General features: G+C 50.5%; 1 protein-coding gene across 1 annotated transcript in view; it reads left to right on the top strand.

Annotated features, from left to right (window-relative positions):
• The window catches only part of LOC306818386 (zinc finger protein GLI2-like), a 32,351-nt gene extending 8,493 nt beyond the window's left edge, over window positions 1-23,858 (top strand). The window contains exons 2-13 of the mRNA XM_079335949.1: window positions 6,474-6,579; window positions 10,212-10,414; window positions 11,176-11,358; window positions 14,422-14,623; window positions 14,786-14,975; window positions 15,234-15,344; window positions 17,767-17,907; window positions 18,541-18,690; window positions 19,253-19,417; window positions 19,497-19,775; window positions 20,908-21,256; window positions 21,376-23,858. Of these exons, the coding sequence (XP_079192075.1) occupies window positions 6,474-6,579; window positions 10,212-10,414; window positions 11,176-11,358; window positions 14,422-14,623; window positions 14,786-14,975; window positions 15,234-15,344; window positions 17,767-17,907; window positions 18,541-18,690; window positions 19,253-19,417; window positions 19,497-19,775; window positions 20,908-21,256; window positions 21,376-23,483 (4,187 nt within the window). The 3' untranslated portion in view covers window positions 23,484-23,858. The remainder of the gene's footprint in view (window positions 1-6,473; window positions 6,580-10,211; window positions 10,415-11,175; window positions 11,359-14,421; window positions 14,624-14,785; window positions 14,976-15,233; window positions 15,345-17,766; window positions 17,908-18,540; window positions 18,691-19,252; window positions 19,418-19,496; window positions 19,776-20,907; window positions 21,257-21,375) is intronic.
• The last annotated feature ends 295 nt before the right edge of the window (window positions 23,859-24,153 follow it).

Here is a 24,153-nt window from a genome sequence, read left to right as displayed (position 1 = left end):
CCTCACGCAAACTGTCCATCATGGAGCATGAAGGTCTCTCTCTGTGATCGGGAGCTTTGCTAAATAACAGTTTGAAAGATTTGAAAGGAAACAAATGCAGTGTGATTGTTGATATAAGACAGGAGCATGCTGACATAAGAGCATGTTGGTGACGTGGTCGGAGGCTGTAATCACACCTACACTCCTTCTTTGTGGACCTTCAGTGGTGCTTCTCTCTGCTGGATTACAAGCCGAGCGGCTGCTGTAAACTCCACTCAAACAGATTCCTGAGCAGCGTGTTTATGGGAGAGTTTTGTAACGTGTCATCACACCGGTGTCGGTGAGCGACGTCCAAACAAATCAGAGTCTAGCTCTTGTAATTTCAGCTCAAAGTGATGCGGTAAAATTCCCCCATGGCTGCTCTTCAAACACACACAGAGAGGACAGGAGTCCTTCTGGAGACAGATATGTTGGGCCTGCTCTGCTGATGTGTGTGTGTGTGTGTGTGTGTGTGTGCAGTGGGAAAGTGTTCATCAGGATTAGAAAGTCAATTCCCTTTAGGTTGGTCTCCTTTCCTCTATTGTCTCCTCTCCAGGCGTCTCCCACATACCGGGAGGAGTCCCATTGTTGAGCAGAGGTCAGTGTGAAGTGTGTGAGAAGAGGCGGGAGGTCAGGGGAACAGAGCGAGCGCCTCGTGTTCCCTCTGCTGCTTCACTTTAAACGGATAAACAATCCGAATATTCAAAGTGGAGGAGTCCTCTCTCGGAGTCTGTTTGGAAACGTTTATTGGAGCTGAAGAGGTCGGCCCGTCTTTAGAGGAGTGAGGAAGTCATCCGGGGGTCTGCTCTCCGTCATGCTCGGCAGCAGAATGTCAAACAAACACAGAGGCAGTAAAATAAAGCCCTGGGAGCCGGGGGAGCAGCCGGGTCAAAAAATAGAGACTCTCCTGCTTCAGCAGGTTGTGTCCACGTGCAGCCGAGCGTTTACGGGAGGCGGCCCAGTGCTGACACCACAGCTCCGACCTGGATCTATTTTGGTAGATCGAAGAGGAGGTCCGCGCCTCCTCGGGGGGATGGTGGGGATTGTTGAGGTGAGCGGCGTGAAGCAGGTACAACGATTTGTGCTTCCACCTGCGGCACATTCATCATCAGGACGAAGAGGAGGCGCATCACTCAGAAGACTCCCCAGTGTTGGCGCTGCTCTCTGCAGAGGGGGAGCCTGCAGAGGCCTCCACCTCATTAAGACTCCACAACAAGCCAGCTAATGTGGAAACTATTCTCTGCTCAGAACTAGGTCTCTGCTTCATTTACAGATGGCCCATTGGAGTCATTTCCCCTTCAGCTGCTCCTCCAGTCCGGGGCCAGGCGTAATCCCAGGCGCCCCCCTGGCGAGGGTGCCAGCGGGGTAATATGGATGTTAGCTAGGGAGCACGGTGACAGCCCCAGAAGAGACTATTTAATTCATTGTACTTTAATTATCGCTCTCATTCAGCAGCTTCGAGGCCTTTCTCTCGACAGCGAGCCTTTATCACCGGCGTGTCGAGGAAGATAATAAACTTGAGCTTTCAGGTAATTACTTAATCTGGACAAACCTGTGTGTTAAGCAGTGCTATTAAGCGAGGGGGCGATAAATCAGGCGTGCATTGGAGGTGGGTGATTACTCGACGGTGCAATCAGTCTTCCAACTCTCGCAGTCTTTTAAGTAGCTAAATTGCACAAACAGCATGCTAACAACATGCAGCTCGTGGCGCGGCGAGCAGAGGAGGCTCATCAACGGCGCCACCTCACCGCCTGCTTCATTTTGTTCATGCCAGCCCGCTGCACGCTCACCTTCAGCACAGCCACGCTTAGAGGTTATTAACACGTGGACAGAGGGACGGAGGGGGGGGGGAATGGATGGATGGAGGGATGGATGGATGAAGGGATGGATGGAGGGATGGGGGGATGGATGGAGGGATGGGGGGATGGATGGAGGGATGGATGGATGGAGGGATGGGGGGATGGATGGATGAAGGGATGAATGGATGGATGGATGGAGGGATGGATGGATGAATGGATGGATGGATGGATGGATGGAGGGATGGATGGATGAATGGATGGAGGGATGGATGGATGAATGGATGGATGGAGGGATGGATGGATGAATGGATGGATGGATGGATGGAGGGATGGATGGATGAATGGAGGGATGGATGGATGGATGGAGGGATGGAGGGATGGATGGATGGATGGATGGATGGAGGGATGGATGGATGGAGGGATGGATGGATGGATGGATGGAGGGATGGATGGAGGGATGGATGGATGGATGGATGGATGGATGGATGGAGGGATGGATGGATGAATGGATGGAGGGATGGATGGAGGGATGGATGGATGGATGGAGGGATGGATGGATGGATGGAGGGATGGATGGATGAATGGATGGAGGGATGGATGGAGGGATGGATGGATGGAGGGATGGATGGATGGATGGAGGGATGAATGGATGGAGGGATGGATGGAGGGATGGATGGATGAAGGGATGAATGGATGGAGGGATGGATGGAGGGATGGATGAATGGATGGAGGGATGGATGGAGGGATGGATGGATGAATGGATGGAGGGATGGATGGATGAAGGGATGAATGGATGGATGGATGGGTGGAGTAAAAGAGAGCGTGAGCTCAGTTGTATCCAGAGGATAAACTCTTCTTCTGACAGAGGGTCCAATCCTCTGCTGGACAGGAAGTCCTGCGTGTTCCATGTCATCTTTGCCTTGAAGTGAAGAAGAAGTCGTGACCTTGTGTGCACCTGTTTGTGTATTCATCATTTCCTGCCTGGATCTCCAGCTTCCTGTCTCCCTCAGGGAGAGTCACTCTGAATCTCTGATGGAGTCCACAAAGAAAGGATCGAGTCAGTGAGCTGCAGCGTAAGCACTTTGAGAAATGTAAGGACTACATTTAGTAAACTTGAGGACAATGCAGCAACACAAGCAAACAGCCTTTCTGCTGAACAGGGGGCTGACTTTGAAAAACTGTACGGGGCCCTCTGCAGCGCTAAAACAAATGTTATCAAGCAAAGACTAATAGATGGCTGGAGCCTGAGCGGGGCTCGCTGCTGCTGCCTGACGCTGCGTACGCCCAGGGGGGATCGGGGCCCAGTGAATCAGGTAAATGTGCCTCTTGAACTCTCATGAGCGCTCGCCTTTTGTTCTTCCTGTGGCGGCAGAACAATGGAGCTGTCGCAGTGATGGAATAAGCCTGCCTGGTCAATCCCCCGGCCAGAACACCGGCCCCGCAGAGGAACAGCGCAGCCTGAGCTGAGAGGGCCGGATCCATGACAGGCGGACTTCCTCCAGGTCCAGAGACGTCTGTGCTGACACTGAGCTGGGCTTTCTGCAGGATTCACACAAACCCTCCAGTCTGCACATCATCCATGGAGCCAAAGCTGCAACATTTCTGATGTGACTCTTCTAACTCGAGCTTCTTCCATCCTTCTCTTCTTTAACCACTGGCTTGCTCATCATGTTTGTAACGTCCTGATTGGTGCAGATGTTCATGTAAAGTTAGGCTTAGTAATGTGGACCCAAACAGCAGAAACATGTGGAGTCCACTTTGAGAAACTTCTTCCTCTGCACGTCACGCCTCACTGACCCAGATTTAGCTGCTCTTTGTCTCCCCCCTCACCTCCCCCCTGACCCCCTCTTATAATGCACCCCCAACTGTTATGAATGGTGCATTAACTCGAGCTGCTCTTTGAATGGGGTCCTTTAGCCCCCCCCCCCCCCCACACACACACACACACAGACAAACGTATGGTTTATATACTGGCTCTACTCAGAGAGAGGGTCATTAAAGGAAATGACAATGGAGGGTTTTAACATGTGTGAGAGAGATAAAGACAAAGGGAGGGGGCGGAGTCAGAGATATGAAGTGATACAGAAACACATCGATGAACAGAGAATCATGGAGCTGTTCAGAGACAGAAGTCCTGCACACAGGAGGATGCAGCTCAACATTAATAAATGCTGTTTCAAACTTCTCAGAGGTGTAATGGAGTGTGTGTGTGTGTGTGTGTGTGTGGAACACATGGGGGTCCTTCGCTGCATCCAAAGACTCTCTCATGTTTCTGCTCTGTTAACACAGAATTATTATTTAGGTGTTTTTATGATCCTGTGTGTCTAAACCTGCCGGCTTCATAAGAAAGTGTAACATTCCTGCTCAATATCGGCTTGTCTGATTTGTCTTGAGAGCGTATCGCAGCTTTGCAGCAGCTCTTAGTGGACACACTGATGTCACAGAAAGATGGAGGAGGGCGCTGTGGAGCCTTCAGGCCTGGTGGCAGAGTGCAGGCTGGAGTTATTTGTGTGCGTGTTCGGGGAGCCGCTGTGTCCGTCAGCCTGTCAGCGTGCAGAGTGAGAGGAATGGACCTGGAATGCTGACTCACTCAGGTCCCCGGCCCCCAGGAGCCCTGAGAGGCCCCGTTATCCCCTCCCAACGCTCGGCCCAGAGCAGATAATGATCCGTGGCCCTGACCCCTCCGCTCTGAAATCCCAGGTCACCCCGAGAGAGCGAGAGAGCGAGCCAGCGAGCGTGTGTGTGTGTGTGTGTGACTCCAGAAGAATTTTAATGCAATCCAGAGATCAGCTGGCTCACCTCCTCCTCTTGTCTCCTCCGGTCCGGCAGCTCGGAGACGAGACACACCAGGTTACAATTAACAGGATGTGAAACCTGTACTGAGGGCGAGCGAGGGAGGAGATGTTGAGGGACATGCAGAGAGAGAGAGAGAGAGGAGGGGGTTAGTCTATGCCCTCTCAGAGCTTTTCCAAAATAAAGAGCGGAGAAAAATGTTAAGTAGAAACATAACTCCATAAAGACTTTAAAGAGCCTGAAAGGCTTCGTTTATGTGCTGGTAAAATAAAGACACGACATCTTCTGCAGGGTTCCTGTTATCACAAACAGCTAATTAGTTCTCATGTTTTGGATCATTTCCCGGGATCAGAGGAGGACGAACACAGGCCTCCAACCACTAATGAAAGGAGCCAATAAAAGGATGCAATGAAAGACTTTAAAAAGACCTGAAACAATAAGAGCTACAGTATGTGAGTCCCACTTTAACATGCACACAGCCGAACATCAGCCTCTGCTCTGCTCTGGAAGCTCCAACTGACGGGAGATCAACATGATGAAGATAATGAAGACATTTCACCTCCTTCAGCCTGCAGCCTTGGATGAGCTGGAGGACTGAGAACCCTCCAGCAGTCCTCTGTCAGACTGTCCCTGTGTGTCCACACAGAGCAGACTGTCCTCTGTCAGACTGTCCCTGTGTGTCCACACAGAACAGACTGTCCTCTGTCAGACTGTCCCTGTGTGTCCACACAGAGCAGACTGTCCTCTGTCAGACTGTCCCTGTGTGTCCACACAGAGCAGACTGTCCTCTGTCAGACTGTCCCTGTGTGTCCACACAGAGCAGACTGTCCTCTGTCAGACTGTCCCTGTGTGTCCACACAGAGCAGACTGTCCTCTGTCAGACTGTCCCTGTGTGTCCACACAGAACAGACTGTCCTCTGTCAGACTGTCCCTGTGTGTCCACACAGAGCAGACTGTCCTCTGTCAGACTGTCCCTGTGTGTCCACACAGAACAGACTGTCCTCTGTCAGACTGTCCCTGTGTGTCCACACAGAGCAGACTGTCCTCTGTCAGACTGTCCCTGTGTGTCCACACAGAGCAGACTGTCCTCTGTCAGACTGTCCCTGTGTGTTCACAGTCCACACAGAGCAGACTGTCCTCTGTCAGACTGTCCCTGTGTGTCCACACAGAGCAGACTGTCCTCTGTCAGACTGTCCCTGTGTGTCCACACAGAGCAGACTGTCCTCTGTCAGACTGTCCCTGTGTGTTCACAGTCCACACAGAGCAGACTGTCCTCTGTCAGACTGTCCCTGTGTGTCCACACAGAGCAGACTGTCCTCTGTCAGACTGTCCCTGTGTGTTCACAGTCCACACAGAGCAGACTGTCCTCTGTCAGACTGTCCCTGTGTGTTCACACAGAGCAGACTGTCCTCTGTCAGACTGTCCCTGTGTGTTCACAGTCCACACAGAGCAGACTGTCCTCTGTCAGACTGTCCCTGTGTGTTCACACAGAGCAGACTGTCCTCTGTCAGACTGTCCCTGTGTGTCCACACAGAGCAGAGAGTGGCTGAAGAGGTTCAGCTGTCAGGCTGCAGCTTCCCTGCACACCCTCCATCATCCCGTCCAGTTCAAAGAGCGTGGAGCTGCAGGTCTTTGTCAAAGGCCTGCTGGGATATCTTTTATGTTCAAGATGTAGGATTTCTTCGGACCACTTTGATTATTTATTTATTCCACTTCTCTTGTGTGATAGTGCCAAGATTTTACACGAAAGTGCTCAGCTCGCTGTGAATTTCATGTTGCTTCATTGTAGCCCTTTTGCCTTTGAAAGTTCTTTTTTTTTTTTTTTTTTAACTCTCTCTCTCTTCTTTTTTGCTCTGCCTGCAGCCCCCCACCACATCTTCCCCACCTTCCACACGCCCATCCCGATTGACATGCGCCACCACGAGGGGCGATACCACTACGAGCCTCACGCGCTGCACGCCATGCACGGGTAAGTGGCCTGTTCTTTGTCCTGCTACGTGATGATCTAAAATGATCTGTGCACGCCGTGAATGAACGAAGAGGAGTGTGATGGTGGAGCTGGTCAGAGCTTCACATGCTGTTACTGCTTGTTTTCCTTTGCATGTTAGCGGGCGCTGATGAGAGCTGAACGTTTGCCAAGTTCAATATGAAAAGCAGATGACAACATGCTGACTTCCAAAGTGAATAATCAATGCTGCTTCTAAACTTCCCCTCTGCAGCCCTTGTTTCCACTCCAGTTTCATGATGAGGGCAGACTGCTCTTTGGGCTGCAGCCGTCCAGGGATCAAACACTCTCAAGGCTTCAGAAGTCGGCTTGCACTCTCAAACTTCCTCCAGTCCACAAAACTCACAGCATGAAGAGCAAATCTTCTTCTTTACAGACTGAGCGTGTTTTTGTTTACACTCCAGCTACAGATTATAAACAAAGTATTCCTTTAGCTCACAAAGCTTCTTACAAAGTAGACAATCCACCAACACAACAAACATGGTGTGCTGGTGGCCAAGCGGTGAGGCCGAGCGTCCCACGTACAAAGGCTGGGGTCGGTGTCATTCATGACTCCTTCAGGTGTTCACCTCAGGACGCAGGTGAGCGTGCTGCTGCAGTCCTCCAGCCTTACCTTCTGTGAGCAGGTAAATAAATCTGTGTCAGAGAGGCGGGATCAATCTGCAGCTCGCTCCATTAGCGGCGATCAGCAGGGCTGGATCCATCACTGATGACATCATACACCCACACAGCGTCCACACCTCTTTATATTCATTACTGGCTTGTTGTGCAGCTAATCTGTGTGGTGCAGGCCATGTTGCCCCCGAGCTAACGCCATAATTAAAGCCGTGGAGTGTAGAGGTCACAGCACAGGCGGCGCCGGTGGAGAGCTGCACACACACACACGGGAGCCAGATCGGCTTTTATTTGCTCAAAGTTTCTTTTTCTTTGTCTGATAAGTCAGAAGGGAAAAGTCTTTGGAAGTCAAGGCTGCATCTAAGATTGTTCCTGATCACATGTGAGTGCTGCGAGTCTGTGGCACGCTGCAGGAGTTCAACATGACTTTATCACAGAGGAGAAAGTGGCAGCGGGACAAAAAAAGTCAATAGAATTCTCCAAATAGTGCTCTTACATTTAAATTCACAGATTTGATGGTGATGCATACTTGGCGCCTGGCGGGAGCAGGGCCATTCATCACACCGGCAGGGAGAGAGGAGGGAGTGGGAGGGGAGGGGGGGCGTCTGTCCGCAGACTCGGCCACCTTGATTAATGTGATTTGATCTTGACAGTGGACCCCTAATTCATCAAGACCTTGATCTAGCTGTCGCTCCCCCCTGCCTGTGCCAAATTCACCTAATTACAGGAACATTGCGCAGCAAATTAAGTGCGGTGTCATTTGTGGCCTGGTGCGGCACTTTGTTATCCAGCGGTGGCAGCGTGTCAGGGGTCCCCTCCCTGATTGTCTAACATGACATCTCTGCACAGCCCTCTTTATCATTGTTTGCATATAGCCTAATGAGAGGCCTGCTTATTCTGTCAGCCATGTCATAAAAAGCAGCCGTGGGGAAGCCTCTTTTCCTTCCTCCCGATTCAGAGCATGTGCGTCTGCGCTGTCAGACACCGAGGAGAAGGAGGAAGAGCACCAAACCAGATCTGAGCCCATGCTCCTGTATGAAGAGACTTCACAGAGTCTTTCTAGACCTCTGAATGTTAATGAGACGGCCTCATTTTAACATCTGTAATCTGTTTGATGATTACTGATAAGGTGTCCTGTTTGTTAGGGGGGGGGCTCTCTGCTCCGAGGTAAAGCGCTGCAGATTAAAATGGGACCGTAGTCTGAACTGCTGCAATATGCAAATAAGTGAAAGAAATCTGCACGTCTTTAAGGGTCTTGAAGGATCCCTTCTGGTTTCTGGGCTGACACGGCGTCCTGCAGGAGGGACGCTGTGCTGCTGCACATGCTGTAAAAGATCAGCTGTGATTGAAAGACCCCGGCCTCATGACTTCAGACAGTTCACAGTGAATGATTCTGTGCTCCCGATGGTTCCCTCTCTCTCTCCGAAGAACACGGCCATCGATGTTTTTCACTTTGTGGTAGAAACATGAAAGTCTCTGCAGTGATTTGCAGCATTGAGATGTGTTTGTTTGTATGTAGGTCATTTCCTCTTCTGCATGAGGACGAAGGCGTTGGGGGTTTAGGATGGGGGGGGGGGATGCGCCTGTTAAGTTTGAGGCGTCCGCTTCATGCAGCAGACTCATAAAGCTACAGAGGGAGGTTTATTCAGCAGCTGGCTGGACGCTGCGATTTATCTAAATCAGAGCGCTCCCCGAGCACGACACGGGAGACGAGACTCTCTGTCACACTGTAATTCATCTCTGGTGTCGCCGCACAAACACACACACACACACACACACACACACACGACCGACGCTGTAATGAGACAATGTGTGTAATCTGTGTGTTTGTGCTGGTGGAGCTGAAGGAGCTGCAGGTGTGAATAAACTTGATGAAAGTCTTCCATTACAACATCATAATATAAATGTGGTATGAAAGTGTTGGAACATAACTGTGAAGTGGTGCACCTCATTAATGCTGTAATTTGATGTGAGAGTCACGTCTGCCAGAGGTGTGAGAGGTGACACACATGACTCACCTCAGTGTGTGTCTGTGTGTGTGTGTGTGTGTGTGTGTGTTACTCATCACACAGTGTGTTTTTATGGACTCTGAGCAGAGAGGATGTTCTCAGGTACCACGTCCTTTCAAAATGAAACGCTGCACAAACACTGGTCATGTGTTCAGGAATCAAACAGGAGATTACTATGTGTGATCATGGCGACCCTAAAGGTCCACCAGCTCTGCCCACTCTCCACAATAAAGTCTCACTCTGCCGCTTGGCGCCAAACGTCACGCTCCAAAACACGAGCATTGTGTTTGGCCAGCGCCGCCTGACCCCCCCCCCCCCCCCCGCAGCCTGGTGTGAATATTACAGGAGGATCCTGCACCGAACAAGTGGAGTCAGAGGATCTGTTTATCATTAAAGCGTGCTGGATCTTTTCTTTGTCTTCTGCACTGAGAATCAGAAATAAAAACATTGTGATGCAACAGAACCATGTGAGCTGTAATGAAGCCTGGAGAGAGAACAGCGTGACAACGAGCCGGGGTGCCAACGTGCACGCCAGGAATCGCCATTAATCACATCGTCTTTTATCAGACTGGTAGTTCCTCCTCTCAGGCGAGCTCGCACTAAATCCTCCGTGGGTCGAAGCGTCACCTCGTCATTCGACTCTCTCCGTCCCTCCCCTCAGCCCTCCATCTCACCCCTCTGCTCCGACTCAGACGAGACCTCACTCCGTCCACACTCAGAGCTCAGGTGTGTGGCTGGATTACTGACCGCCATCAGGAGGGGGAGGAGTCAGTCGAGTGTTTATCCATCATCATCCTTAAAGTCATGTCACCATATGTGGAGCTGAGGGCTTCTGCGGTTATCAGGTCTCAATCTCACGTTTAGCTGGCGTGTATTAAAGTTTAAAAACTCTGATCCATTTAGACTCTAACACGTGTTGACAGAAGCATCCATGATATTTATGTCTCCTCTTCTGTTTTTTGTCTCCTGCAGCCCTGCAGGTTTGGCCGGCAGCCCCGTCATCTCAGACATCTCCCTGATCCGCCTCTCGCCCGCCGCTGTGGCAACCGGGGACTCTCCCTTCAGCCCGCCTCACCCGTACGTCAACCCTCACATGGAGCACTACCTGCGCTCGGTGCACGGCAGCCCCACCCTGTCCATGATCTCTGCAGCCAGAGGACTGAGCCCGGCTGAATGTGAAGCGCACACAGGTGCACTGACTGATCACTTTTAACAGACACATCCACATGGTCTCTGCGTTTGGAGGTGATAGTAACATGTGCAAATGTTCAGCAGCTCAAACATGAACCCTTCTTTGACCTCCGCTCTCAGGAGGAGCTGTGATACAGAGAGACATGTTGATAAAAGAAAAGACTCACCCAGCACTCCTAATTCAACTCTTTCCCCAGTGCTGAATTACAATAACAGATGGGAGCGGGTCGAGGTATAAATCTTCTTTTACAATCTGTCAGTGGTAATGTGCCAATGCGTCCGCACTCTAAGAGGTGGCCATGGCTCAAAAGAACCAGAGGAGGAAGGCAAAGAGCTGGTTGAAGTGACGGGACAAACATGGTGTCACATCAGCTGGAGCTTTGATTCAACAAGTGATAGTCTCTGACCTCGGTGCTCTTTCTGCTCTCTGTCAGACTTTTAGCTCCGAAACGTGATCCTGTAGGAGCGGCTGGAGCCAGACCATGATCCGTTTCTTTTCGTTTCAGAGAGAGAATCCTGTTCATTTCAAATCTAAATCTTTCTGATAGTAGAGTCGAGTGTTTTCATGTTTTAGTCTGCAGGACGGGGAGGGGGGTTGGGAGCACCTACACGGCTCGTTGCACATCAGCGACCCCGCCCCGCTGGCCCCTCGGTCCATTCAAGGATCTCATCAGCGTGAGGCGGGGACAGACCAGGAATTCACCCCTTTCTCACCCCTCCCCTCTTCACCCCCCCCCCCCCACAGTGACCCACGAGCATTTAAAGGAGCGCGGTCTGTTCGGGCTCCCTCCTCCTCCTCCCGGGGCCAGTCCTGCAGAGTACTACCACCTGATGGCGAGCCACAGGAGCCCTTACAGCGAGCTGCTCATGCAGGGGGCCGGGGCCACCGCGGGGGCCCACCTGTCGGACTACATCACCCCCATCGACGGTGAGTAACAAGCAGGCTCAGACGGCGGTGAGATGTGTCATGTTCAGTTTGCTCAGGTGTGACGACGTTAGTCTGCCCCCTGCAGACCAACAAGCTCAGAATGCAGCTTTTAAAGAGGACAAAAAGGCAAACAGGAAGTGAAGAGGTGAAACTCCTCTGATTCAGCTCAGCTGGCTGATGAAACAAAGATCACAGGAGAGCTGTATAAATAAAAAAAAGGCCTTGGATACATTTTTCATGTCAAACTTCTTCAAACGGCTGCTGGGCCTTCAGGTACGGGCCGACTGCTCCTCCGTGTTTCTCATCCTGAGCCAGCACTTCCCATAAACACGCTGTGACATGTCACATGGTTGCCCTGCTCAGGTCACTGCAGGTATATGAAGTGTTGAGCCTGCAAGCCTGCTTTGATTGGACGCCTGGCTCTGAACCTTAAAAGGGGAGGATTGTCTGAGAGGAGACACTGTGATGATGAACAGCAGAGTGTGTGTGTGTGTGTGTGTGTGTGTGTGTGTGTGTGTGTGTGTGTGTCTTCTAAATGTCCGCCTGCTCGGCTCTCCGCTGGACTCTTCTTCTTTCAGACAGGATCCCAGCGGGATTCGGGTCACTTAAATAAATGAGAGAAAAACAAGCATTTCTATCAAACACTTCCTCTGATCTGGGCAGCTCAGCGTTGAGCAGCACACCGGGTTAAAGCCTTCTCTGCAGCTTCAGCACACAGAGCACGCCTGTGAATGAGCCGCTGTGTTTTGGTTGCAGGCTGCCAGCCGCTCTCTCTACAGCTGTCATAACTTCATTTGCAGCCGGTCTGAACACTGAGCAGGAGCTGAGGCCAAAACAAACCAGGAGCACGCTCAGCTCTGACAGAGAGAGAGAGAGAGAGAAAGAGAGAGAGAGAGAGAGAGAGAGAGAGAGAGGGAGAGAGAGAGAGGGAGAGAGAGAGAGAGAGGGAGAGAGAGAGAGAGAGGGAGAGAGAGAGAGAGGGAGAGACAGAGAGAGAGACAGAGAGAGAGAGAGAGAGAGAGGGAGACAGATAGAGAGAGAGAGACAGAGAGAGAGAGAGAGAGAGACAGAGAGAGATAGAGAGACAGAGAGAGAGAGATAGAGAGACAGAGAGAGAGATAGAGAGAGAGATAGAGAGAGACAGAGAGAGATAGAGAGAGACAGAGAGAGAGAGAGACAGAGAGAGAGACAGAGAGAGAGACAGAGAGAGAGACAGAGAGAGATAGAGAGAGAGAGACAGAGAGAGAGAGAGAGCTGCTGCTGCAACTTTTGAACCTGAAACCTTCTGCTCTGAACAGGTCAGGTGTATCGATGGACCACAGTCCAACACACACACACACACACACACACACACACTCACACTCACTCTCCTTGTGGCGGCTGCAGATATAAATCAGGATGGAGGAGGGAGGGGCTGTGAGGGGTTTTCATTGGTCCATTAATCAGGGGAGGTGGCACATTAATAAACACATCTCCCCAGAGGTGAGAGGAAGTAACAGAGATGAATACACCTTTAAGCAAGCCGCCGCTACGAGCCCCCATAACAAAAAAAAACACACCTGATCTTCTAACACCTGCCCCCCCCCCGAGCTCTACGTCAGCTCTGTAAATGTCCACATTAGCAAACAGTAGCGTGTTTGCTAATGAAGCCTGGAGTGGAGACGTCCCTGGTGTTTTCTTCTCTTCTACACATTTGTAACACCACGTCTCCCAGGAAGAAGACGCCCCTGCTCCATCTTCAGCCTGAAAGCTCTCATTTCTGAACACATAACGCGTGTTAGAGGAAAACAAGCTTTATCTTTAGTCATTAAGGACGCCAGTGAGAGCAGGCCAAGCAGGGCGCCAGAGGAAAAGCTCACCTTTAGTACTTTCTTAAACAAATGCTAGCGCCTGTTTCAAGCTGCCATATTTACGCTTCTCAGTCTGAACGCCCCCCCAGACTGGAACAGCAATATTACAGTGAGAGGATGAAGACGTGCTGACGGCTGGGCTCAGTGACGGTGCAGGTTGTCGTGTGTCCTGTCGCTCTTCTTCTCCTGCTGTCTTGTTGATGATTGTTGGCTGATTCCAGGTGAGCACACCATCACTGCTCAGGAGAGGATCAATCCTTTATTCAGAACACATGCACATACTGTGTGACACTTTTTACATCCTTCTTTAAACTGATTTATCGTCTCTGAATCTCCAGTGTGAAGAGGAGTTCCAACTCTGGTCCTCGTCTCATTTACATTTTGGCGGCGGCGATGGATGGCGTCGCTCTGCATACATTTCCTCTCAGTTGAAATCAATCCTGGGTAAATTGCCCTCATTTAACATGGTGAACACAACCCAGACTGTGCGATGTTTATCTGAAGTGATTAGGGGATGATTATTGTGGGAAGATTGATTAGTCATGTCTGAATGTTAATGAGGTCGCCACATGTGGGCAGATGTCAGAGCTTTATTATTCAGGGACTTCCTTCACAGACGGGACAGGTGGGATTCAAACACGGCCTCCGTACACGAAGTGTTCATGAGCAGCAGACTGAGGAAAGTGCTGCTCAGGTTTGAGGACTGTTGACCTCCTGCTGTGTTTGTGGAGCCTCAGTGACACTTCCCTTTGCTTCCCTCTGAACAGATGAGTGAATCCTCAGCTCTTATTGAAAGCCTTGTTTTGTGTCTGTGGGGTTTGAGTGTCGCCGTGAGGAGCAGGCAGCATCCATCACACACCCCCGTCCTCGCCGAGCGATGAGAGGCCTGACTGCTTTGGATTGAGAGAGGTTCGAGTCTCTGAGGAGAGCCCAGGATGTCTTTGGATTAGGTTTGAAGGGATGTGCAGCATTTATCACCTCTGTCACATGAACAGCAGCGATCTGCGGAGAGCGGCGTGCACCGACTCTTTAAAAGCCTACAGCTGCATCCCAACTAGTTAAATCACTTTATTTGTGTTTATGTAAAACAGCTGCAGCCTCATCGCTCACACAAAGGAAGGCCTGCATTAGTTAAACCTCCTTTAAGGGAAAGCCAGGTGCTCTCTGGGAAATGAAGTGCAGACACTGAAGTGACTCACCTGTGTGTCCTCAGTGTCGAGGTTCTCCAGCCCCAGACTGACGCCCCGGCTGAGCAGGAAGCGTGCTCTGTCCATCTCGCCGCTGTCAGACGCCAGCATCGACTTGCAGACGATGATCCGCACCTCGCCCAACTCGCTGGTCGCCTACATCAACAACTCGCGCTCCAGCTCGGCGGCCAGCAGCTCCTACGGACACCTGTCGGTCGGAGGGCTCAGGTAACGCACTCGTGTCTCACCTTTCCTTTCCTACCTCCTATGTCCTTTCCTAGCTCCTGGCTTGCTCAGGTCTTTGACCTGTAGTTGGTCTGTATGCTGGTCTTTAACTGGGACAGGTCACTTCCTGTGTGTCTGATTGTAACCTGGGCTTCTTTATGTCAGCCCCTCCTTCCCCTTCCCTCATCCCATCAACCCCATGGCCTACCAGCAGCTCCTCAACCAGCAACGGGGGCTCAGCGCCTTTGGTCACACCCCCCCTCTCATCCAGGCTCCACCCTCCTTCTGCAGCCGCCAGCCGGGCCTCGGACTCTCCTCGCTGCCCCCCTCTGCCCACAGCGACCTGACGTCAAAGGTAAAAACACGATTCAGACAAAACTCAAATAAAAAGTAGAAACGCTTTCATTTGACAAAACTGTTTGCGTTGCGCTGTTTTGATTTGCGGTGTCGGCCTCAGAGACGAAACACATCATTTCCCTCCTCCCACGCGCTCATGATGTGGTTTTACCATCCAGTCCAGTCAGCTGGGACTCAGCCTGGCTTTATACATGTAGGTCAAAGGGCAGCGACGGCACACGTCACACGTTACAACATCTGTCTCTCCCATCCTCAGAACCACGGTGGAGACCCGGCGGTCAGCAGCACCGTCGACCCCATGATGACCAAGAGATCCAAAGTCAAGAGCGAGGCAGAGGGACTGAGGCCGTCGTCTCCGTGTTCACCGGTACGACTAAAGATACTCCAGCTCTGAGGAGGCTTTAACATGTGACAAACAACTGAAGATAAGAGTCTCAGTCTTGTTGGGGTCCTTCATGAAAAGCGTTGTGTAGTTAAGCAAAGCTTTTGTAAACCAGAGCATTCAGTCAAAGTGCAGAAAGCCTGCGTGACCTTTGACCTTCTGAAACCTTTTATAAATCATTTGATCCTAAAGAGCTCCTCTTCCTCTCCTTGATGTGTATGGATGGTGGTGTGTGGCGTGGCGGCCCCGTGGAGCGCTCTGTGACCCCTCTGTAAAAGACGTCTGAGAAAAAGAAAACTCCACATGATGGGAGCTTTGCCCCCCCTCCCCGCCCCTCGCTCCCCGGCCACTGTAAACTGTGCCACAGCACTTCATTTTCATGAAATATTGGCCGGGCTTTATTGTCATGTGAGGAGCCTTTTTCTCTCTTTTGACAAATTTGCGGCTCCTCTCCGATAGCGAGGCAGCTCCGGGCGTGATGCATGGGGACGGCGGTGCGCACAGTCGTCTTGGGGCCACCAGAATTGATGAAGATAGCGTGCGTGGGGCAGAAACAAACATGCTGCAGTCAGCACGTTCTGTGTGTGTGTGTGTGTGTGTGTGAGAGGGTGCGCGCCTGTATCTTTGGCGAGGCTTACAGGAAGCCGTATGGGACAAGAGAAGTGTCAGTTCCCTTTCAGTCCATTCACTCCCCCCCCCCCCCCCCCATACTATAACACATATAGTACAGCCCCCCCCCCCATACTATAACACATATTGTACAGCCCCCCCCATACTATAACACATAGAGTACAGCCCCCCCCATACTATAACACATAGAGTACAGCCCCCCCCCCATACTATAACACATAGAGTACAGCCCCCCCCCCATACTATAACACATAGAGTACAGCCCCCCCCCATACTATAACACATAGAGTACAGCCCCCCCCCCATACTATAACACATAGAGTACAGCCCCCCCCCCATACTATAACACATAGAGTACAGCCCCCCCCATACTATAACACATAGAGTACAGCCCCCCCCCCATACTATAACACATAGAGTACAGCCCCCCCCCATACTATAACACATAGAGTACAGCCCCCCCCCCATACTATAACACATAGAGTACAGCCCCCCCCATACTATAACACATAGAGTACAGCCCCCCCATACTATAACACATAGAGTACAGCCCCCCCATACTATAACACAGAGTACAGCCCCCCCATACTATAACACATAGAGTACAGCCCCCCCATACTATAACACAGAGTACAGCCCCCCCATACTATAACACATATAGTACAGCCCCCCCCATACTATAACACATAGAGTACAGCCCCCCCATACTATAACACATAGAGTACAGCCCCCCCATACTATAACACATAGAGTACAGCCCCCCCATACTATAACACATAGAGTACAGCCCCCCCCATACTATAACACATAGAGTACAGCCCCCCCCATACTATAACACATAGAGTACAGCCCCCCCATACTATAACACAGAGTACAGCCCCCCCCATACTATAACACATAGAGTACAGCCCCCCCATACTATAACACAGAGTACAGCCCCCCCATACTATAACACATATAGTACAGCCCCCCCCATACTATAACACATAGAGTACAGCCCCCCCCATACTATAACACATAGAGTACAGCCCCCCCATACTATAACACATAGAGTACAGCCCCCCCATACTATAACACATAGAGTACAGCCCCCCCATACTATAACACATAGAGTACAGCCCCCCCATACTATAACACATAGAGTACAGCCCCCCCCATACTATAACACATAGAGTACAGCCCCCCCATACTATAACACATAGAGTACAGCCCCCCCATACTATAACACATAGAGTACAGCCCCCCCCATACTATAACACATAGAGTACAGCCCCCCCATACTATAACACATAGAGTACAGCCCCCCCCATACTATAACACATAGAGTACAGCCCCCCCCATACTATAACACATAGAGTACAGCCCCCCCATACTATAACACATAGAGTACAGCCCCCCCATACTATAACACATAGAGTACAGCCCCCCCATACTATAACACATAGAGTACAGCCCCCCCCATACTATAACACATAGAGTACAGCCCCCCCATACTATAACACATAGAGTACAGCCCCCCCATACTATAACACATAGAGTACAGCCCCCCCCATACTATAACACATAGAGTACAGCCGCCCCTCCCCCCTTACTATAACACAGAGTACAGCCCCCCCATACTATAACACATAGAGTACAGCCCCCCCATACTATAACACATAGAGTACAGCCCCCCCCTCCCCCCATACTATAACACATAGAGTACAGCCCCCCCCTCCCCCCATACTATAACACATAGAGTACAGGCTAACACTCTTTAACGTCTGCTCTCCCACAGAAGCATCACAGCAGCCTGCTGGATTTGAAGGAGGACGTGGATCGGGACGAGTGCAAGCAGGAGCCGGAGGCCGTCTACGAGACCAACTGTCACTGGGAGGGCTGCAGCAAAGAGTACGACACGCAGGAGCAGCTCGTCCACGTGAGTGTACCAACAACACACTCACAGCTTCTGTCAACTCATCAGACGTTTGGAGTCCTCAAAGCGTCTTCAGATGGTTTTCCACAGCAGGCCGAGTGTTGGTGAAAAGGCTCTTAAACATTCCTCACGTCCAGTGAAGTACAGAGAGGAAGGGGGGAGTGGGCGCAGGGGATTAGTGAGGGTCAGGCCGCCGCCGCCGTCACTTCACCTCCCTGACAGTTTGGAGGCGTTAAAGCTGCTCTCTGATTTGATTACTGTGAAACAATGAGTAACCTTTCTGATAAACTCCTCCAATAGTTTCCAGCTCTTTCACTTCATGTTTGGGGGGAAATGAAAAGAGTGAGTTCAGAAGTACATTTCCTCCGCTGGAAGAGAGTGTAAAGCCAGCGGGATCTTTGGGGCAGAAATCAGAGTGAATCTGTAGACTTCACTCTGCACTTAGATTCAGACTGATTTGAAGAAGCTGCTGCTAATTAGTGCCACTGTAACCCTGCTGTGTGCTGCAGACGTCCTCCGAGATCTGCCCAGAACAACATGAGAGCCTCTTAGTGGACAAGCCTCTGCAGAAAGCTGCTCATTTCTCTGTTCCTGTGTGTGTGTGTGTGTGTGTGTGTGTGTGTGTGTGTCCCACAGCACATCAATAATGACCACATCCACGGAGAGAAGAAGGAGTTTGTGTGCCGCTGGGAGGAGTGTTCGCGGGAGCAGAAGCCCTTCAAAGCTCAGTACATGCTGGTGGTTCACATGCGCCGACACACAGGGGAGAAACCACACAAGTGCACGGTGGGTAACGGATGGCCCCGCCGCCCCCACGGGCCCCCCGAGGGCGGCAGCTCACACTCACTAAACACCGACAACCGCACCTTTCTGCACGCACGCACGCACGCACACACACACACAGACACACACACACATACATACACACACACACACACACACAACATAGACGGCAGGATTCTTTCCTCTTTGACTCGACACACATTACAGTAAATATAAATCTCTCGGTGTCTTTTTAAACTGTGAGTCATCCACAAGAACACTTGGACTCCATCTTTATGGAGTTCCTTTAAAATTATGCACGCAATTTTTTTTTTTTTTATATAAAACCATAAATAAGACAAAAGGCTGATTATTCTCCTGGAATAGCTTAAAAATCTGATGAATGTTTCTGTTGTCTGAAATGATTGAGTCCACAATGACCTGAAACAGAAAGTTTAGTCCGACGCTCTTTAAGACACTGTCCTTCAGGAAGTGACTCCGAGGCGAGATATCAACGTACTCCTTCTGTTTTCAATAATAATGTGAGAGGGAAAATGACTCTGCTTCTCTTTCTGCTCCTCTGCAGTTCGAGGGCTGCTTCAAAGCTTACTCCCGTCTGGAGAATCTGAAAACACACCTGCGCTCTCACACCGGGGAGAAACCGTACGTCTGTGAGCACGAGGGATGCAACAAAGCCTTCTCCAACGCCTCGGACCGAGCCAAACACCAGAACCGGACTCACTCCAACGAGGTACGCTCTCAGAACCAGTCCTTCCTTCCCGAGCTCAACCACGAGACTCTGGAGATGATGTATTCTTGTGTTTGCACAGAAACCCTACGTGTGTAAGATCCCGGGTTGTACGAAGCGGTACACAGATCCCAGCTCTCTCAGGAAGCACGTGAAGACGGTCCACGGCCCCGAGGCGCACGTCACCAAGAAACAACGCAGTGACCTGCCGCCGAGGCCGCCGGCGCCCAGGGAGAACGGCGAGAACAAGGCGGGAAACAGAGAACAATTCCAGAGGGAGGACAAGATATCAGACAACAGCTCCCCTAGAGGTGTGGATGAATACCTTCAGGTGAAATCCATCAAGACGGAAAACTCTGTGGTGAGAAAAGTTCCTTTTGTTCATCACGTAAAGAAATCATGATTTGTCTTTTCTTACTGAAGCTCCAGAAGTGATCAGACTTAAACACGCCTCTTTATCCTGACCTGCTCTCTTGCTTTTATTCTTCTCTTTCTGACTTTCCTCTCGGACAGACTTTACTAAGGTGAGCTCACCTGTAGCTTTTTATGTCACGCCATCCTTACCATCTTACGCCGTTTCCCTCCATTAAATAGATGCTTCTATTTAAATATGAGATGTGAACATAGAAAAGAGCAGTGTGTGGAGTGTGTGGAGAATGTGGAGGATTTTGTTTCCACTCATTCTGCATGTGATCTGTGAGCCTGTGAGCATCACTTTTCCTTCACAGAGGCTCGTTGAAGCTAAAGTGGAGAGCCATCAAACACACGTCACACAGGCTGAACATGATAAAAGCCTCTGAAGGATTAATATTCAAACTCTGGGAATTGGACTGTGCGCTCTGTGCATTCAAAGCCCACTTTCAAGCTGTGATCAAGACAGCTTTTTAGCGGTGAATAAATTAGCGTCTGGGAGGAAACTGAGGCTGGTCCATTCAGACAGATACTGCAGCTGCTATTGTTCTAAGAAAAGATCATTATTTGACTTCCATTTACACAATTCCAGTCAAGTTATGATCAAATCTTTGCACTGTTTGCCTCTGGTACTTTTGGTGCTTTAGATGAATGCAGCCATTTGGAAAAATCTATACATCTCACCAAAGCACAGCTTCTTGCTCACCTGAGTGTTGGAGAAGGAGCCGCCACGATCACGGCTGCGTTTTTGAGAGAAAGAACATGTTGTGATTCTTGGCCTGGCTGGGCTCGAGCTGCCTTTCATCCTGCCCATTTCTAATTCACAGACAGACTAAGACAGCCTGTAATCTGTGGTACACCCCCACCTCTGCACCCCATCTCCAAAAACACTCATTATTTACAATCAAGCTGGGGGCGGATAAAAGATTCAATGATTTACTGTTCTGTGTGTTAACCACTGTTCTACTTTTGTTCTGCAAAGAAAAACATTTTTTAGGACTAACAGTCGTGTTTATTCTACTCCTCTCATGTTGTTTTTTTCTCCTCCGTCACTCTTTCCACTCATCTTACCCTGTTTTTAGATGTATCAGTCCAGCCCTGGCGGTCAGTCATCATGTAGCAGCGAACCATCCCCACTTGGCAGTGCCACCAACAATGACAGTGGAGTAGAAATGGCGGCACACAGCGGGGGGAGTCTGGGGGACCTGAGCAGCCTGGACGACCTGCCCTTTGTGGAGTCCTTTGGCTGCGACCATTCGAATGGCGGGATGGCGGTGTTGGGTCTCCACCTTCGAAAGCAGTTTGGCATCAGCCAGCGCCTGGAACAGCTGAAGAAGGAGAAGCTGAAGACAGTGAGGGACTCGTGTCGATGGGCCAGCAACCCGACACCCCTGGCACACGGCACCAAACTCCCACCCATCCCAGCAAGCGGTGAGCACAGAGACAGGATGATGTATGACTTTCATGCCAGTTAGGTTTTGTGTGCCCGACGGCTGGAAAAAGGTCAGCTAGGCGATGAGTGAGTAATATGGTGGTTTGTCTGTCCACAGGGTCCCTCCTTGAGAATCCAAGTATCGCTGGTTGTCCAGGATCCTTCCCTGGCTCTGGCTTGGGTGATCTGAGCTCTGGTAAAGACCTGTCAGAGCGCAGAGACAGCACTTCCAGCACCCTGAGCTCAGTTTACACCCTCAGCCGCCGCTCCTCAGGCATCTCCCCGTGCTGCTCCAGTCGGCGCTCAAGTCAGGCGTCGCAGTTTGGTGCCAACCGCCCCAGCAACATTAGCTCTGCTGACTCCTACGACCCCATCTCTGCAGACATGTCACGGCGCTCCAGTCAGACCAGTCAGTGTGGAGGAGCAGGAGGGTGTGGAGGACGTGTTCCCAGCCCTCTAAGCCTTACCCCAGCCCAGCACTATCGCCTCAAGGCCAAATACGCTGCTGCCACTGGAGGTGCACCGCCCACACCTCTTCCATACATGGACCGAATGGGTCTGAAGACCAACACAGTCTATGGGCACTCCCAGGATTCCTCTACCACCAACAAAGGTCTGACATCAAGGCAGTACAGCAACTACAACTCACGGAGCATGATGCCTCATGAGGTCCCCACAAATATCCCCCGCCGAGCCAGTGACCCCGTCAGACATGTTGCCACAGATTACATTAGCCAGAACCAAATGCAGCGTTACAACAGCATGGGCACGTTGAGCGGAGGGCTGACCATGCAACCTCATCCGCCGCCTGCTGCAGATCACCTACATGTATCCCTCCGCTCAGATGTTAGTCCCCATCGCCAACCTTGCAGTGTGAGACCCCCCAGCATCTCAGAGAACATAAACATGGAAATGATAACGAATGACATCCCTGAGGAAGACCTGATGCTGTCTGACCTCAGCACTGACAGAGACACCAATAACAGGGTGCCAACCAATCAACAATACATCCAAGGAAACTCACATCTCCAGCATCAGCTGTATCATCAAAGAAGAACGGCGGGAGGCAACACCAGCAGGAACACAGCTGATCAGATTTTGGCCCCCTCCAACATGAGTCCATTTCAGCAACGACAGATGTTTCCATCTTCATCACAGGAGAGTAAGGTCAACGTGCTTGGTCAAAGCACCAGAGGGTCTTCACTCTCCTTGGATGCCCAACAGAGGTATTCCCAACCACAAGTCAGAGGAAACCTAGCTGTCCTCCAGCAAAACCAAAACTTTGAATCTTTCCACACCAACCTCAGCTCCGATCAGCAGATGATCCCAAACTTAAGGACCACCCCGCGGAGATGCAAAGAGCTGAACACTGAACCTGATGGAAACCGTTTCCAGCAGTCGCCCAATCTGAGTGAAGCACTTAGCTGTCAGTACAGGCTGAGTGAAGACATGAGTCCCTATGTCCAGAATGGTAACAACACTCATCAACGCTGTAATAACAAAACAGCAGGAGGCTTAGTAAGCCCCACATGCAAACAAGAGCCAGTGGACATGGACTCTATGGACATGCATTTTCCCCAATTTCAGCCTGTGCACATTAAAACTGAGGACTGTGACAGATTAATCATGATTTCAGATCAGCAACGCTGCACCTTGGCCTCCCAGAATCCCTTGCAAAGTGGCAATCAGAGCCATACTCAGCCGAGGCCGCCGACAGAACCAAAACCTGTAAACAGGCATGTGTCAGGGACAAAAGTCATCCAGCAAACAAGGAACTCAAGTCATGCAGACCTTTCTTCTTTATTACCCAGCAACAACACCATGTACTACACAGGGCAGATTCAAGTGCTGGAGTCCAACGGCAACTTTGACCATCTCGTTCCTCCGGTCGTGCATGTACCTCCTTTTGAAAACAATGCCATGTCATCCAGTCTGAGCAACCACCATGCATCCATGCCTGCGGACTGTGACTCGGCTCTGGAGCAGGAGCAGATAGACTTTGAAAGCATGCTGGAGGATGGCGATCACTCCAGCCTGGTGTCGGGAACCCTGAGTCCAGGTCTGCTCCACAGCTTGTCTCAGAGTTCCTCCCGACTGACGACGCCCAGGAACTCTGTCACGTTAGCGTCTGTGCCGACAGGGACGGCTAACATGGCCATCGGGGACATGAGCTCACTGTTAACTGCTTTGTCAGAAGAGAGCAAGTTCCTCAACCTAATGTCTTAGCCACATGTCATAACAAACTGCTTCCTGTACTCTGAGAATGTTTTTTTACTCTTCTCGCTCGGTAAACATTCTTAACCATCTTAAGATGGATGTGATGGGATGCCATTAAGCCTCAGCAGTGTGCGACTCTGGCTTTCTTGTACAGTCTCAGTTGTGTATTATTTGCAAATGGCATTTTTCTACATCTTTGAAAAGCCATATTGAGTTGTGTTGCCTTAGTAAATAAACAACAGAATCCTGTCGGTTGTTGTCTGCAGTAAGAAGTTTACTAAGTGCCTCGCTCAGTCAGAACATGTGCTTACTGTGCTCACAGTTAAAAGGTGTGAATGTATTATCAACACAAACTGTAAATTAAATGAGCCCGTTTGGATCGTCTATATCTAGTTGCTAATTTCTGCTTGAGGGGAAAATGGCTCTTGTGTCCTTCATCGTCACAGTTTAGTGTCTCTGTCCTCTGTGAGAGGAACAGACATGTCTGGGACTGAATTATGAACCCATGCATTAAAAAGTGCTCATGCTGCTGCAGCAAGAAGAGCAGAAGACTTTTGCTTTTGTACATTGTTGTTCTAGTTTGATGTAAATATCATTTGTACATTTTTAACAAATACAATATTGACATTGATTTTTTTAAACCCTATTTGTGTTGTCCTTCATCCTGATGTGTTGCACA

The sequence above is a fragment of the Symphodus melops genome, assembly GCF_947650265.1.
Source record: "Symphodus melops genome assembly, chromosome: 23".
NCBI lineage: Eukaryota > Metazoa > Chordata > Actinopteri > Labriformes > Labridae > Symphodus > Symphodus melops.
Note: the sequence above shows the minus strand (reverse complement) of the source record. Positions and strands in the feature narration are given on the sequence as shown.